The following is a 16,502-nucleotide window of genomic DNA, read 5'->3' on the forward strand; positions in this document are numbered from 1 at the left end:
AAATACAACACATGGACTATAACCACTGCAATTCTAAACATGAATGAAATAGCCTTGGTTACACTGTCATGTATTTGCACATATCTCTGCCATCATGCCAAAATCTTTTATATCCACAATCACCATTTTGCAGGGAATAAAAAAGCTGATTTTCAACACTTTCCTTGGTTTAAAATTTGTAAAACCTACTGACAGATGTGAAGAGTGACCAATTACTGATTTATGAAGAAAAAGTCAAATCATTAAAGAAATGTGGATATTACGTTTTGGCCAAATGCCAGACATAAATAGCTTGGTTGATATGTAAACTTGAAGTCTGACTAAAAATGAAAAGGACAGCAATAATATGGAAGCCTTCAGAGAACATACAACCAGAAATGATCTGTTTACTTTTAAAATATATAAATATATCTCATTTTAAAGATCTTACTCATTCATGTTGTTAAACTTGGATAACTATGCTGTTTTAAAGAAATAAGTTAATTTCAGCTGTTTCATTCCAAAAGCTTGAGAAATTACCTCTATACCAAAGAAAGTCAGTGTTATCTCATTATAACAACATAGGTAATCCAATATACATAGAACGCAGCCAGAAATACCCATTATTATGGAAAAATGTTAAATAAAATGCATGGATGTATGTCCATTGAGAGCTTCTGTAGTTACTGACATACAGTCAGCTCATAGTTTAAATAGAAATACATAAAATGCTTCAATATCCTGAAATTAGATATAAATATCATTAATAGTTTCAAATAGTCCATAGTAGCTTGTTTCATTGTTAAGTAATCATTATTTGTATTTATTTAGCTTTTAAACGCACTGGGACCTTAAATTGAACCCACTGACTGTGGCCTAACATGACACTTACTAATATTTGCATATCTGCAGTGCAGTTCCGTCTTCAGCCTGTGGGGTGTGACAGCAAGTTCATCAACAGTTCTCTCACACTTATTTTAATGGAAAAGAAGAAGTTTCAGATTTTGGGGGGTGAGGGGCTGGCCTTTTTTTGTTCCGCTGGAGAATCCTGCTTGAACGGAGAGCAGGAGCACAACAGACCGAGCAGAAATCACAGCGCCGCGGACAATCGGCGAAATAAGGGCGCCGAGAAGGTTCACACTGCCCCGCGAGGGAAGAGCCGTTAGAAACCAGACGGCGTCTACCTCCAGCTCCGCCGTTACTAGCTCCAGGGTCAACGGACAGACAAGCAACGGACAGCTATCGCCGTTAGCCTTCACTCCTCTGCGGGTCTGGGGGGTTCTGGCAGGGGCAGGGGGCGGGGGTACACCGAGAGAGGAGAAGACTACACGCCGAGAGGAGGGGGCTGGAAGTCTGAGACGCTTCCAGCCTGAAGGGGCCGGCGGTTTGGCCACAGCACCCTGGACTAGCTAGCTTGTACCCGCGCGGCTAAGTGAATGGGATGGAGCCGGGACCGTCTGGCGCTGGTAGGTTTATTTTTATTTTAACACGCTATCAATTTGAATAGCAGAGTTATGGCCGCAGATAGAGACTGCAGCTAAAAAGACGGAGCACCACAGCCTGGCCTTAGCGTCAAGAGAAGGCTTGGTGACAACCCCGTCTGTTGCATGAAAACGGAGGGGGCTCTCCTGCAGGCTTCAAACACAAACTCTACAGAAAACCTTTTTTTTTCCATTTATCCGGATTTATAGCTGCAGACAAGACTTTTAGAGCGCTGACAATATCCTCAGCCATGCGAGGGGGCAGGGAGGTCGTGGGAATCTCGGTGAGGAGGGACGAGGTGAAGCCCGCCTTCAAGCAGCAGCAGCTGGCTGCACCCTACACAGCACAGCAGCCTCTTCTCACTGACAGGTTATGGATGTCTGGAGAGGGCTGAACACCTTAACCTTACATGCACTGATGAGAGGGATAGGCCTCACATCACAGAGACGGATGAATTATTTACATATGCAAAACCAAAAATAGTCTACAACTGTGTTTTTTTGCAAACGTGCTGTTAAAGATGACATAACCTGTATCAAACACACGCAGTGTATTGCTTTGTAAGAGTCCAAAAAGCCTCTCTTTTATATTTACAGCATCCGCTTATCAGTGCCAGGGATGATCTCTGTTTGGCCGTTTTCTTAGATGACACTGAGATGTAAAGGCAGCCAACTAAAACACAACTCAAATAGTGCCTGACTTAATGCCCAGGTCTGAAGTCCATCATTTGTGCAAACTTTTGAACCCTTGCAGCATTTAATCAGTCCTGCATGGATTATAAAGTAATAACGGACTTTTTTAAGGAGGTGGTATCTCTGTCTACAGTTTACTTGATATCTTTAGGTTCTCTTTCATTGCATACATTGGCCTGAGACTTTGTTTCATCAGTCTTGATACTGAAGCTTGAATTCAGTCCTGTTGACTTGTTTGTATTTTTTTAGGATGGGTGCCGACCCCCTGCAGGGCCCTCATCTCAAAGTCTGCTTTTGTGTTTGAAGTGTGATTATTCAATGTGCTGTTTTCCACGAGTGAGCTGATTGCCATGTTTAGCTCATGGTCAACAGCCAATTATTTAGAGAGCCAACTAGTTTGGCCCAAACAATTGGTCCATAATTGGCAGTTCCCCTCTCATTCATGGGCTTGGTCTGTTGTGATCTCATGATGAGGGGAAAGGGTCTCCTGTTAGACACTCACTACTGGTCCTTGTTTTGAACATTTGAAGGCTTATCTTCTCGTCATGTGTGTTTCCGAATTCAGCGTGTCCTTGCTTTAAAGCAACAGCCAAAGCAATTAATAACCCAAAAGTGGGCAAAGAAGTATACACGTCCCCCTGGATGTTAGTTGAAAGTAGCCGCTCCCATGTGACTCAGGCTTATTGCTCGTTACATCATTACAAAGATGGTAAATGTCTTCATGTTGGGATGCAGCACCAAAGCTTTGCTTTAAGTCTCACCGTCCGGGAAGGGCTGCTATTGTCTTGGGATATGTGAGAACGCTGGCTCCACTTCTCACCATCTGCCTTTACTGGCACCAAGGCGAAGTGTGTGTGTCAATGTGTGAGTGTGTGACGATCACCCCAGCGCACTTAAGAAACATATTTCACACACAAACATGCTTTCTAACACAGAGACAACGCATGGTTGACACATGTCTCTGTGTTTATGCTGCTTGATGGAAGTGTTGGAGGAAAGGAAGGCGTAGAAGTGAATCAAAATTTAGATTAAATCTTAATACCGCAAAGTATAATAGTTATTTAACCTGAAATGTGTGTCAAAATACCAGTTTAGTACTATTTTTGCATCAGAAATGTTATGCTGTAGTCTACACATCATGTAGGCCTAAACAATAGTCAATTTTTACAGATTAGTTTGTGAGAAATCGTACTTAGCGTTCTATACAACAATTCACATTAGATTTGCAATTTGAGTGAAAATGAGCACAATTAGATATTTTTTCAGCCTTATTAGGACTTTGATTTATAACATATTTTCAAAGTGGTAAAGGCAGATATTTGTTCTTTATTTTTTTGCACTTAAGTATATTTGATGTTACTGACTTCAGCCCAGTAAGCTGATTTTTTTTAAATATATTTTTATTTATCTAATTATTTTTGGACTGTCAAGATCAATTGCATTAATTACAATTAACCAATATCAAGAACTGATGCATCTGCTTTTTTAATGATTAGGGATGCATGTTATTGTAGGCATGACATGATATAATATTGGCAGATATTTGCTTAAAAAGTCAATCATAGTGTTTATAACAGACATTTTGGCTACAAAAATCTGCCTGTATCAGCTGTATATTTTGGCCATATGAACAAAGAAGTTTGTGGAGTTTTAGACTGGACCAACAGACCTACATCACTTGAAGTCTTTTTCTTATTCCATAGCATTCCCTACACTTTAAAGTCTGCTTTAAGGACTGAAATTTCTTTAATTTTTCATCCTCAAACTCTAAATTGTGTGTTTTAAGGACTAAAGTTTTAGGTCTGAGCTAAATTTAAGTATTGGCATTGATATTGATATCATCTAAAATTAACGTGTAAATATTGGCATATTGGTTAGTAGCAAAAATCCAACATTGTGCATCCCTAATCATGATTGGTGACATGCTTTTTTGTCCCTTTAGGTTAGGCCACTTCAGCCTCTCCCTGCAGCTACAGAGCAGTGTTAATTTTGGCAGCTATTTTTAATTTTTGTCTCAGTCTTAGTCTTTAAACTAAATGTCTTAGTTTTAGTCACATTTTAGTCATTTTTAGCCTTTTAGTTTAAGTCAAGGAAATCTCTAAACATTTTGGTCTAGTTTTAGTTCATAAAAAGTCCTCACATTTTAGTCTTTACTTTTAGTCCAAGCATTTATTTTCTTGCCTAAATCTGGTACCAAATCATGGTAGTGTGTTCTCTGCACCCTGCCAAACCTGGGGTCCCTGCTCTCTACAGCTGAGAGGCAAAATAGCTACAGCTACATTTTTTTGGACAGATTTACCAGCAGTAGAGAAATATCACAGATTTTGAATGTCTGACGAAAACTACATTACTTTTTAGTCTAGTTTTAGTCATCTTGATTAAAACTGAACTTTGTTTTGTCAGTTTTAGTCATCACAGATCTATTTTTGTTAGTCTTAGTCTAGTTTTTGTCATTTAAAAAAAGGCTGTCGATGAACATTTTTAGTCATGGTTTTAGTCGACGAAATTAACACTGCTTCAGTGATGTAAAATAAGCTCACCACTGCTCTGTAATGTCTTATTTCACTTTGAAAAACTCACAGACAGCTCAGTGGACAAGTCAAAAGTCATCTGTACCTTGTGTTATCAAACATCTACCTTATTTCTGTTAACTTATTGTCTTTTCAATCCATACAAAGTTCCGTTTCTGTGGTTAAATTCTTCGTTGTACCTAGGAAAGCAGGCCTTTAACCAACATAGAGAAGTAGAAAAATCCAAAACGATTTCATGTGATTTTTTTTCTTGTGTTCGTTGAAAAATACCTAAGATGAGGAACTTAGAAATAACTGCATATTAAATGCAATATTGGGGGAAACATTGCTACTAGATTATTTTCCCAATTGGAAGTGTGATTCTAAACACAGCAACTGTTACAGGAGCGTCTTTCTATGTTTCATGTCTGTATGTGACTCCTCTGTGAGTTTGGCTTGTTTCTGAACCCTCAGTGATGATGGAGTGGTATGTTTGACCCAAGGATTTCCACAGTAGCTATTTAAAGCAGGGCTTCCCCAGTTTAGCCCGATGTGGGAACGTGCTCATTGCAGGACTAAAAAGGCCAAGGTCTCTTCAACATGACCACGGCGGCACCCTGCCTCCTCCCATCTCCTCCAACAGCCCTACACTCGCAGTGGTCCCCTGATATCCATGACAATACTGTGTTGCTGTGGTGTTTCCATGGTGAGACTGGGAATGTGGAGGGGGCCCCCTGTGTTTGTGTGTATGAGTGAGCTGTAGCAGGGCGCTCCCTCCGTTGTACACCCTTGTATTTGTGTGTGTGTGTGTGTGTGTGAGTGTGAGATGGAGGAGCAGGGCAGCTGGGGTCTTTGTTGTGGTGGAGGAGGGCTGGTCTCTGGGGACCCAGAGGTTAAGGCACTGGGCCCCTCTTAGGCAGGAGTCACAGCTAGCCTCACACCCAGCACCCAGTCTAGGACCTCCCCCATATTACACCTCCTGACCGGCTCAGACTTGTTTTCAAGACATGATGCTAGTGTAGAGAGAGAGAGCCATTTATCAGGGGGGATTTTAGTTGTTCTGTGTGACAGTTTTAAACTTTGATATGATGCTAGAAAAATCAAACAGTATTGATACTGGCTTTGATACCACAGCAAAAATTCGAAGTACAAGGCTCACAATACAGAAAACTTGCAAGACAACATGCAGTAGTTAATCTTTATTTTTTGGGGTAGTTAAAAAATAAGAAACTGTCCAATATTGGTTGCTTGCTGCCTAGGACTTCTATTTTTGTTGCTGTGGTATTGAAACAGCTATCAATAACATTTTGTCTCTTTTTAGAATTGTGTAAAAATTTTCAAACCTTATGAAAATCTCAGGACAAGGGCACTTCATGTGAATTCTAAACTTTTTTTTGAAATACAAACAGTGCCTACAAAAAGTGTCTACCTCCTTTGACATTTTATCCTTTTATTGGTTTCATAAATAAATAATGCTATATAATGTGGCCCTTTTGACAAAAATGTTCAGAAATGTCTTTAACGTCAGGTGTATGTAATGTAAATGAGTTAGTGCATCAATCTTCACATCCTTCAAGTCAGTGTTTAGTAGATTCACCTGTGGCTGCAATCACAGCAGAGTCTGTGTGGATTGGTCTCAGTCAGGCTTGCACATCTGGACAGTGCAATTTCACTCCATTCTTCCTTGCAAAACTGCTGTTTTTTGGTAGTATGCAGTGTTTGGTGTCTGCTGAAAATAGCGTCTTGTCTGATGGCCAAAAAACACCATTTTGATCTCATTAGATAGAACTTTCTTCCACATTACCACGGAGTCTCTCACATGCTTTTTGGCAAACTCAAGTCCAGATTTAATCTGAGTTTTCTTCAACAGTGTCTTTCTCTTTGCCAGTCTCTCCCCTAAAGCTTTGACTGGTGAAGAATCCAGGCAACAGTTGTTGTATGCAGAGTCTCTCCCATCTCAGCTGCTGAAGCTTGTAACTCCTTCAGAGTAGTCATAGGGTTCTTGGTGGCCTCTCTCATTAGTTTTCTTCTTGCATGGTCATTCAGTTTGTAAGTACTGCCTGATCTAGGCAGATATCTGCCATATTCCTTCCATTTCTTGATGACAGATTTAACTGAACTCTAGGGCATGTTCAGTGCCTTGGAAAGTCTTTTGTATCCCCTGACCTATACTTTTCAATAATCTTTTCTCTGACTTTCTTGGAGTGTTCTTTTGTCTTCATTGTGTGATGGTAGCCAGGAATACTGATTAACAGTGACTGGTCCTTCCAGACACAGGTTTCTTTAAACTGCAATCCCACTATTTCACCAGTTGTGATACAACTTGCACCAGTCTCTCTAAAGAGTTAATATTTATCATTTATCATTTATTTTACATTACATATTTTTGTTTAATTTTCATCACTTTTGCTGATGAAATATACTCTGATTTACAAATTAATTTCAAGCTGATGCAGACATTGAAATGATCTTTAAATGTAGTTCAGACCTCAAATTTATGTCCTTAAAATACACTTTGAAGTAAATGATACACAGTCTCGAGCTTGTATAGAGCTTTCCTAGTCATTTGACTACTCAAAGCACTTGTACACCACAGGTCAAACATACCCATTCACTCCACATCCACACACTGATGGTCAAGCTTGCTATGTAGAGTGGCCATCAGTATTAACTAACCCCATTCACATGTCATCCATACACACTCACATGCAACTGATGTAGCTGTGGGAGCAATTTGGGGTTTAGTGTCTTGCCCACGGACATTCCTACAGAGCCACAGTTGCTCAGGATAATTAAAGAAACGAACTCTAGTCCTTAAAAAACACTTGAAAGTTTAAGGAATGAGGATGAACAAAGAAAAAGACTTCAGCTCATGTAGGTCTGTTTGTCTGGCTTACAACTCCCCAAACTTATTTGTATGTAAAACAAGTATGTACAGCTAATAGATAAGTGTTATAAATATAGAGATACATTAATTATCTGCCATACAAACTATACATTTTTTCGCTGATTCTTAAATCATGCCAATAAGCATCCCTAGCATTGACATTGGTGTCTACCACATTATTTGCTGATTGGCTGATCAGCTAATTCTGGCCTTACACTAGAGAACTTTGCCAAAACTTCTTTGTCTGTGGCTAAAAACTCAGTGACTCGCTGACAAATTGTCTTTGGATGTGAGAGGGTGTCAGATATTAGTCTTTTCAAAGTTTTGCAAGGACTGGGGGTTCCAAACTACAAGATTAAAGTAAGATTACTTTTGAGATTATCACCCATCATGCATCCAGTGGAAATTCACAACAACTTTTGGGCAGAGAACAATGGAGCAGACACCAAAGCAGCATCTGGCCACAGAGATATATATATAACTGTAGAGAGGGAGGCAGAGGAGAAAGAGATCGAATATGAGTTCATACCTCTCATGCTTGGGTGTTTTTAAATCATTTACATTGAGTAGAAACAAAAGGAAAATTAAAAACTGAAGCAACTTTGCAAGTAACTGCAACAAGTGAAGAGCTATTCTAGACACACTACAGAATAAAAATACCATATGAAAATGTGCATTGTCTCACCATAGAGTCAAACTGATGGGGCTTTTACTTTGAAAAACCCAGTGGAGGTTTACCATACCAGTCATGTCAACCTGGAATGAACTGACAGACAGGATACACAGACAGTGGTGCAGAGATCTGACTGTGGCTCTGAGCAGCAAAGTTCCTCCATCTCGTGAGTTATGAGCAGACAATCAGCGGCTTCAGATTGAGCTACGCACGCACTCATGTTTTGAAAAATGACCTGATTTGTGCTTACCCACACCACTGGCTCCCATTGGTTGTGCATGATGGTCTTGTCATTGAAAACACAATTTGCATACGACCAGACCAAAGACTTGGGACAATATCAAGCAGGTTTGATATTGTTGTAACGCCAAGACTGAAGAAAGACTGCCTTAAAACTGCTCAGTTTCAGCTCATCTTACGCCTAACGGCTGAGATCACAGGAGCGCGCTGCAACTTAAGCAAGACTCTTATAATTTTACTCTGACTTTGGAATTTTGTCTGCAGCTTTGAAACTGCTTGAAAAATCGTTAGGTGTAAGGCCAACATAAGCCAACCTTGGCTGTTGCTAATTTTCAACCAGAACTTCTGTGCATCCCCGGAAAATTCCATGATGCATTCAAAGACCGCTGTAACGTATTCACATGGTGTTTTCACAGTGCATTTCCGCAGCAGTGCTGTAATGAAGCTTTGCTGTCATTTCACCTTTATACCACAACGGTGTGACATCTGGAGTCCTTGTCTTCATGTTACCTTTTGGCATTCTGGGAGCATGCGAGCATAGTGGGGGTTCCACATAAGCACACACACAGTGCTCCACTCCCCTGCTGGCTCTGCTGATCCTGTTTTCTCCTGTGCTACTACTAGGATGTACGCAAATAGCTGGCTAAACAGTTAATTGTTGACATCAGAATTACGGTTGACTAACAATCAACACTTTGGGTATTTTCTTTATCAGCTAAGGCTCATAATCATGCTCTGTCTAAACAGCAGCCTGTCACTAATTGCCACTTTTATTTTCATTTTGTATTTGTTCTCAATGGCTACTGCCCTGCTGCCACAATGCTCTTTAATCTAATATAAACAACTGCTAACTGCTTTAGCACCAATAGCATCTTGTAGAAACTACCTCCAAAGCCAGCACAGAGGGTGGATCACTTTATTACGCCTCTGCGACATTCACAGTGAAGGCATAATGTCACGGGCGCCAATATCATGGTTTGAAACATTATTATGAATTAGCCTAAAACAAAGGTTGTGTCTAAAAACTCAACCTTGACCAGAAAGTTTCCAAAATATATGAATTTCAGTTTTCTTTTTGATGTTGTATGGTTAGCAATGGGTTGTAAAGTTGTTGGTGCTTATAGAATATTATTACTGTATATTTGTGTTCTCATTGATTTGATTGTCTCTTGCTTGTTTCTGTTTTAATTACATTTTGAGATAACTTAAGGCAATGTTCATGTACTCTTTTCTCCCTCCACATCACCCTCCCCCTCCCACATTTATCCTCATATGATCTAATGTGTTGCATCCTCCTCCGTCTCTTTATGCCTCGTCAATATCCTCCTCCATCACCCTTTATTTCACCTCTTATATAACATACCTTTCCCTGGCCCTATATGCACACTTTGCTGCTTTGGCTTTCCATTGTCATTGTTTCCCTGTTTCCTCACCTTCCATCTCGCCTTTCCCGTCTTCCTGTTCTTTCCTCTCACTCTGGCGTCCACATATCATGTCTTTCTGTCCTCTGCCTACGCTTCCTTCCCGGCTTATGCCACATTTCTCGCCCTCCTGGCCCTGCCCTCCGCTGATCACAACCACTTCCTTTTCCGCCTCTGCATGTGACCATTCTTGCATTCTTTATCTTTTGTGTGCTTGCCTTGCTTTTCCACTTTGCTTTCCTTTCTTGTCCATTCCTTTCCTTATTGTCACCTGTCCTCACCCATGCCTCTCCTGTCTTTCCAGTGCCCATGGGGGTCTTCCCCCCACCCCTGCAGCAGGTGTTCCATGCCCCCCGCCGGCCGGGCATGGGCACCGTGGGCAAGCCCATCAAGCTGCTGGCCAACTACTTTGAGGTGGAGATCCCAAAGATGGACGTCTATCACTATGAGGTGGACATCAAGCCCGACAAGTGCCCACGGAGAGTCAACAGGTAACCAAGCATGACAAGATGATCATAATCATGACACATATTAATATGAAAATTAGCACTTTCTCATGGGTCATACATGGTAATTACTTTGCCCCAGCAAGAGGTACATTTTAAGAAGTCATAAGCAGCTGAAATGTCCGGAGAGTAGAAAGGCAAAAAATGGATAATGACAGCCTTGCAGTCATTCATGATTACCTTGTTGAAAGCAAAATACTTTCAATAAGGGCAGCACTTAGACTTATTTTTTCACTTCTATGCATTCATAAGAGAGACAGGACAGCAGATAATCAGAAACCAGAGAGAAAGAATTGGGAATGACATGTGGGAAAGGAACCACAGGCTGGATTTGAAGCTGGAGTGCCCACTTTGAGGACAGCAACCTCTGTGCACAGTGTGTGTGGACATAACTTTTTAGATACTGATGCTATGCTGCTTAGATATCAAGCACATTTCTGTGCAATGCCTTACAAGTAGACTGATATGCTTGTTTTCTGTCAGAAAAATAATTAAGTCTATTTCAGCTAGAACACAGCTACTGAACACCTGAAACGACCCACCTAGGCTGGTTTTCTTTACTTTAACCTGCTTACATCCTGCACCAGCAGCTCTGTTTGTAGGAAAGTAAATATTTGACTGGGATGAAGTAGATACTTAGTCATAAAATCCACATTCTGCTTCTGTTATTTCAGCTGATTAAATAAATGTTACAAACTTGGAGTTACATCATAACTTTGTCTCTGTATTGAAAGCAAAGCCTCTGTGAAAATCACACCTAGAGTGACCCTTTGCAAGAACTGAGAACAGAATCCAGCAGGAAAACAGTGCATGTGTATGAGCAGAATCAGATCATATGAACAAGCAGGACAACTTCTCTTCTTGCAGTAGAGCTACTCCTGAGTGACCAGTCAGGACAGATGGTGGAGTCAAAAGTGAATCTAACTTTAGTGACCCTCTCACCTCAGCAGGTGTTTATGCAGAGCTGAGTGAGTCAGAATGTTTGTGTGAAAATGAGATGAAGTCTCTGAATGATGGGAATAGAAAACAAGACTGCATTAGTTAGTCTTGAGACATTAAAGGTTCTTTACTGCAACATTGAATTTCCCTCATAAGGTTTTGAAGACATTTGGTTTGGGAAAAAAATTCAACAATATTTAATACAACTAACCCGACACACCAGATATCCTGATTTATTTATATGTGTTGCATGGATATTGGGAGACGTGCAAAAACATCTTCTCTGCTAAGAGACACTTTCTGTATGGCTCATTGCTCTCGTTTAAATAAACAATCACAAATTCATGCCAAAGCAGTTTGCCAGGGGAGCAAAAACTTTTTTTGGTAATGAAAAGCTTTTAGTGCTTATCTTTGCTCTTTATTCCATAAAGAAATGTGGTCCAGTTGTGGTCACCATTGGTGAGCAGGGACAAATCTTAGAGCTACTTGCAGATGATGTTTCTGATACTATTATTGCTATAGCTTGAGATAAACCAGTTATAAAATCGGGGTTGATACCTAGGTCTAAATCATCTAGTTAGCTGATGGTTGATACAGATACAGTTTAGAGTTTATCCATCAGACCACATAGCCAGATAGACTGTTGCATATATCCATTGCATGAATATATTTCACATTTATCAGGGAAGCCTACCATAGAAAGTGTTTAGGAAGGGCAGGACTTTTGGACATAGGTGATTAGACATACATTCTGTCTGTGACATTACGGGCCAATCAGAATGAAAAGACAAAATGAGACTCTATGCATGCGTATGTCCGGTACTAACATAGTTTATGGATAGTGGAACATGATGTGGGTAAGACTCATGGCGAGGTCAGTCGGGAGAAGAGTAAAAAAATCTTCAGTGTGGCTCTTTGCTCTTGTTTTCATGAAAAAATTGTGGCACAGTTATGATAAAAATGTCATTTGTCTTCAGCTACATCCAAGCTAATCCCCTCAGCAGTAATATCTATTGTATAAGCTCACAGTACAACTTAACCCAACCAGAATTATGATTAAACTTTTGCTGGGGCTACCTCCAAGCTAATCGCTTCACCAGCAGCCATTATAAATATCGATTCACAGTGTAAACACCCCCTCCCTCAACTCTTGCAAACACATGCCAAAGTGAATGGCAGGTGAGCTGATAAACAGTGCAGATTGGGGCTTTTCAAGAGGGATTTGCTTGATGAAAGATGTGGATTATGAAGTGTAACAAGTAAAAGTTAGTGTTCAGGTCAGCTTCTCACATTTTCTCTCTGATTATCTGATGATCTTTGTGTTTTTCATGTTTTTCACAATATGTGCAGAATGATCCCCATGAATCAGCAGCTTTTTATTCACCACTAAATTTTTTACCAGGTAATCTGAGGATAGCAGATGGCTATCTTTATCTCCACTGAACCACATTGAAATGGTTTAAAGTATGGCCATTTACTTAAGGGATGCGGGATCCACTGTTTTTTTTTTTTTTTTTAAGTTCCGTTTAATCGACTAGGTAATTATACTACTAAGAACATTGTCACTAATACCAGCTCAGTTACAAACAGGCTGTCTTGTGTTAGACTGCAGTGCGTTTATGGTCTACCGCAAATTGTAGGATGGATTTGGATCGGTCACTTGGATTGGCGGCATCAGTCAGATGTCTGATCTATTAATTATGTCCATATCGGACCCGATACCGATATTGGATCAGATCGGTCCCATCCCTAATTTACTTCATCCAGTAGATAAAATGAACTCATGCTGAGGGAGAAAGCGTTGCATGTCAACATCGAGCTTTTTTTCTTACTCACTATGATAAAGTAAGAATTGTGATTTGTTTATTGCAAATGCTCTAATTACTATAACAATGGAATTGAGGTTAATTTGCAAAGCCCTACAATCCACCATGTAGGTCTTTCATACAAAGGCAGAAAAAGAAAAGTTTTGCTGTGTCAAAGCAAAAAACACACCTGTAGTTTATTAAGCAGCAAAGAAAATAAAAAGTCCCCTTAAAGATTGTTATGCAACTACAAAAGATTTCTAATTTCGTTTGAATGGTCTTCTTTGAATACGTGAATGGAAGGTTTCTTCCCCAGACAGACTTTTGTGGTCTAATCCAAATGTTATTTTCAGCTGTGAAAAATACAAAATAAGGAAATGATCTGCCATAGTGCTAATTTGTCACATTCATCACCTTAACCAAAACATTAAAGAGTACACAAATAAAAAGGACAACATTCAGTTGGCGGAAAAATGTGCCGTCTGTCTTCATGTCTGACTTTGGCCACAGCTCTCTGGAGAGATATTCCTTTTCAAAAAGAGCGTCTTGTCTGCCCTCGAGGTGAAATGGCAACAACACAACACGTATGTTTGGTCACGGTTAAACCACTAGAGTTTATCCATCAGTGAAATGTAATTTTTGATACGTCTCAGCTTTCTCTTTGTGGAGCTCAACACTGAAATTTGGTTGTCACACATGTGACTTTGAAGTGGACAAAAACATGATATAGGATTTCATGTTTCACAGTTTTCTTTCGTTTGGTGGAGTCATGTGTCAAGAGTAAGGGGCAGGCCCGATGCAGGAAGAAGATATGTAAAAAAATAACCGAACCCTTGATAAACGCTTGATAGTGTTTCTGCTTTCTTTTTCAGAACAATAGACTGCCAGATGTTAATATAAAATCACAGCAGGCGATTTTTTGGTCAAATGAAGTAAAACTTGTGCAGCTTTTATAAATCAACCTTGTTATTTGAATCAGATATCTAATCTGAATTCAGCTGCTTTCTTTCTCTTCTGGTTCATTCTCTTCTTTTAATAATTTGACATAATTTATTTCTTTCTATTAAAACCCCCTGACTCTGAACTGGTGTTCTCATTTAGCGTTCTGTTTCTGATTTGATAAACAGTTTTCTGTTCTATTTTTTAAAAGTCTTAGCAAAAGCTGAGGTTGTCCTTGGGATTTTGTGGTCTCCAAAGCTGTGAGCATAAATACATCAACACATCGAGCATCTCCTGTTTGTAATCTAAGTAATGTGCTTTCAGGACATCTGAATTCTCCCTGAAAATTTTCATGTGCTGGTTATCTTCTCCAACACTCGTTGAGGCTCTCTGAGGTTCAGCCGCCTTTGGTTTTTAGGCTTTGTGACAAAGGGTCCAATAAGGCATGCAAAGGTCAAGCCCTTTAACCTTTTCTTTTCAGAGTGGCTCCTCATCCCCCACACTTGTGTGAAGGCCAAGGCACCACGGAGCATTGAACGGTGGCCCCCCGCTCACACCCTCACTCTTTTTGTCCTCGCCTTTCCCCCGTGACCATGAAATATTGCACCCAGCAGCTGTATCCTGCTTGATCAATATTCCATCATCCTGAGAGCTGCTCCCCCTCCTGATCACAATAGAGCTTCCTGATCAGGCGATGGCTTTAATTGGCCCTTTTTCTGTGTGTAGTGCATTTTAAATTGAACCTCATCTTTGTGTGTGTGTCTCCTCTTACAGGGAAGTGGTTGAATACATGGTGCAACACTTCAAACCCCAGCTCTTTGGTGACAGGAAGCCGGTGTATGACGGCAAGAAGAACATCTACACGGTGCTAGCACTTCCTATCGGGAGTGAGAAGGTGAATGTTGGCAGTGGGTTTGTGTTCCCACTGTGACATAATCAACAACTAATTTCTGCTCAGGGATCAGTGAAGTCAATCAGAAGCCCTGTAACTACCGTTACTCTTGTGGAGATCAGGTTAATTGACAGACACTGATTAGAAGGCATCATTAATGCTTTTTTTAAATATCTCCCTTTTTACACATATATACATATGTCCTAGTGTTTTAACAAGTAGCACTCTTAGTTTTTGTGAACAGGTTGTCACATTACCAGATTTTTGAAGTTCAACATCATTATGGTCAAAATTTAAAAATATCAATGCCTCAATGACTGGCAACAAAAACTGCTGTCCTAGGAACCAATGTTGAATAATTTCTTGATTTTAGTTGCCAAAAACACAGTTAGATCCCATTAGATTGTCTAAATTTAGGGTATTAACACTGGAGATAAAATTTCTGCCTTTGTCATGTCTGATCAGAAACCAAGAGTAAGATGTAATGTATATAAAACAATAACATATAATGTTATTGCAGTACTAATGCTTAAAACAAGGAAGCAGCCTTGCTTTATCTAAAGAAGTGTCCATTCATTGATTCATAACCTTGTGGTGAAGGTGGAACTTGAGGATTATATTCATTAGAACTGCAATGAATCAAAGACTCTTTTGATAAGTATTCACAGCCATTATTTAAGAAAAATGTCATGGTTCAAATTTTTAGCTTCTCAAATTCCAAGTAAACCCAAGAAGGGTTTAGTTATCCCTCCATGACAGTAAGTACATATCCTTTGGTGGGTCTGGTTCAGTTTGGTTTGATACAGTATGTAATTACCTGCATTTCCATTGTCAAAAGTTGAAAGTTTATTTAAATAACTAATCAGTACCATATTACTTTTTGGCACCTTTCTGTGAGGGTATCAAGCACTTGTAGCTGAATTTCCACCAGTTGGTCCAGTTTGATTGAGTACAGATTGGTATAGTTTGGTATGGTAAACCCCAAAATAGTTTGCGTTTTCACAGACACCCCTAACATCACTTGGTGGGTGGACTGTAGAGGCTATGCATGTGATGTCACAAACAGTGCGAGTTTTAGCCGCTGAGTGGCAGAAAGTTCAGACTAGTGACAGAATCAGTAGTGAGTAAGCAGTAAACGGCTCTATTTCAGCTGAAAAGTGCTGTGTTTTAATTATTACATCTTGATGACTATCACCATGCTCAGTACAGATCCTCAGCTGATGAATATGTTAATTAAAATGTTTGGAGACGTGACAGTATGTTAATAGAGACATGAAGCTGGATTAATAAGCATCAGTAAGTGATGAATATAATCTAAACTCCACTCTTTTACCCTTCCTCTGACCTTAAAGGAAAAATAAGACCTTAAATTTCAGTTGATTAACCATATGGAAAAATAATATCTAAGGTGACAAGACATCTAATGACAACAGATTATGTTTCATAGCTGTTAACATAGTTACACGTGTGAATTTGTCGTTAAAAATAAACTAAAGGGTTACAACTGAGCTATATTAAGTAAGAATTCCTGATTATG

General features: G+C 39.8%; 1 protein-coding gene across 1 annotated transcript in view; it reads left to right on the forward strand.

Annotated features, from left to right (window-relative positions):
- The first annotated feature begins 988 nt into the window (after window positions 1-988).
- Window positions 989-16,502, forward strand: part of ago1 (argonaute RISC component 1) — a 34,615-nt gene continuing 19,101 nt past the window's right edge. Inside the window, exons 1-3 of the mRNA XM_041793078.1 lie at window positions 989-1,445; window positions 10,189-10,375; window positions 14,848-14,968. Of these exons, the coding sequence (XP_041649012.1) occupies window positions 1,421-1,445; window positions 10,189-10,375; window positions 14,848-14,968 (333 nt within the window). The 5' untranslated portion in view covers window positions 989-1,420. The remainder of the gene's footprint in view (window positions 1,446-10,188; window positions 10,376-14,847; window positions 14,969-16,502) is intronic.

Source organism: Cheilinus undulatus, linkage group 8 (genome assembly GCF_018320785.1).
Source record: "Cheilinus undulatus linkage group 8, ASM1832078v1, whole genome shotgun sequence".
NCBI lineage: Eukaryota > Metazoa > Chordata > Actinopteri > Labriformes > Labridae > Cheilinus > Cheilinus undulatus.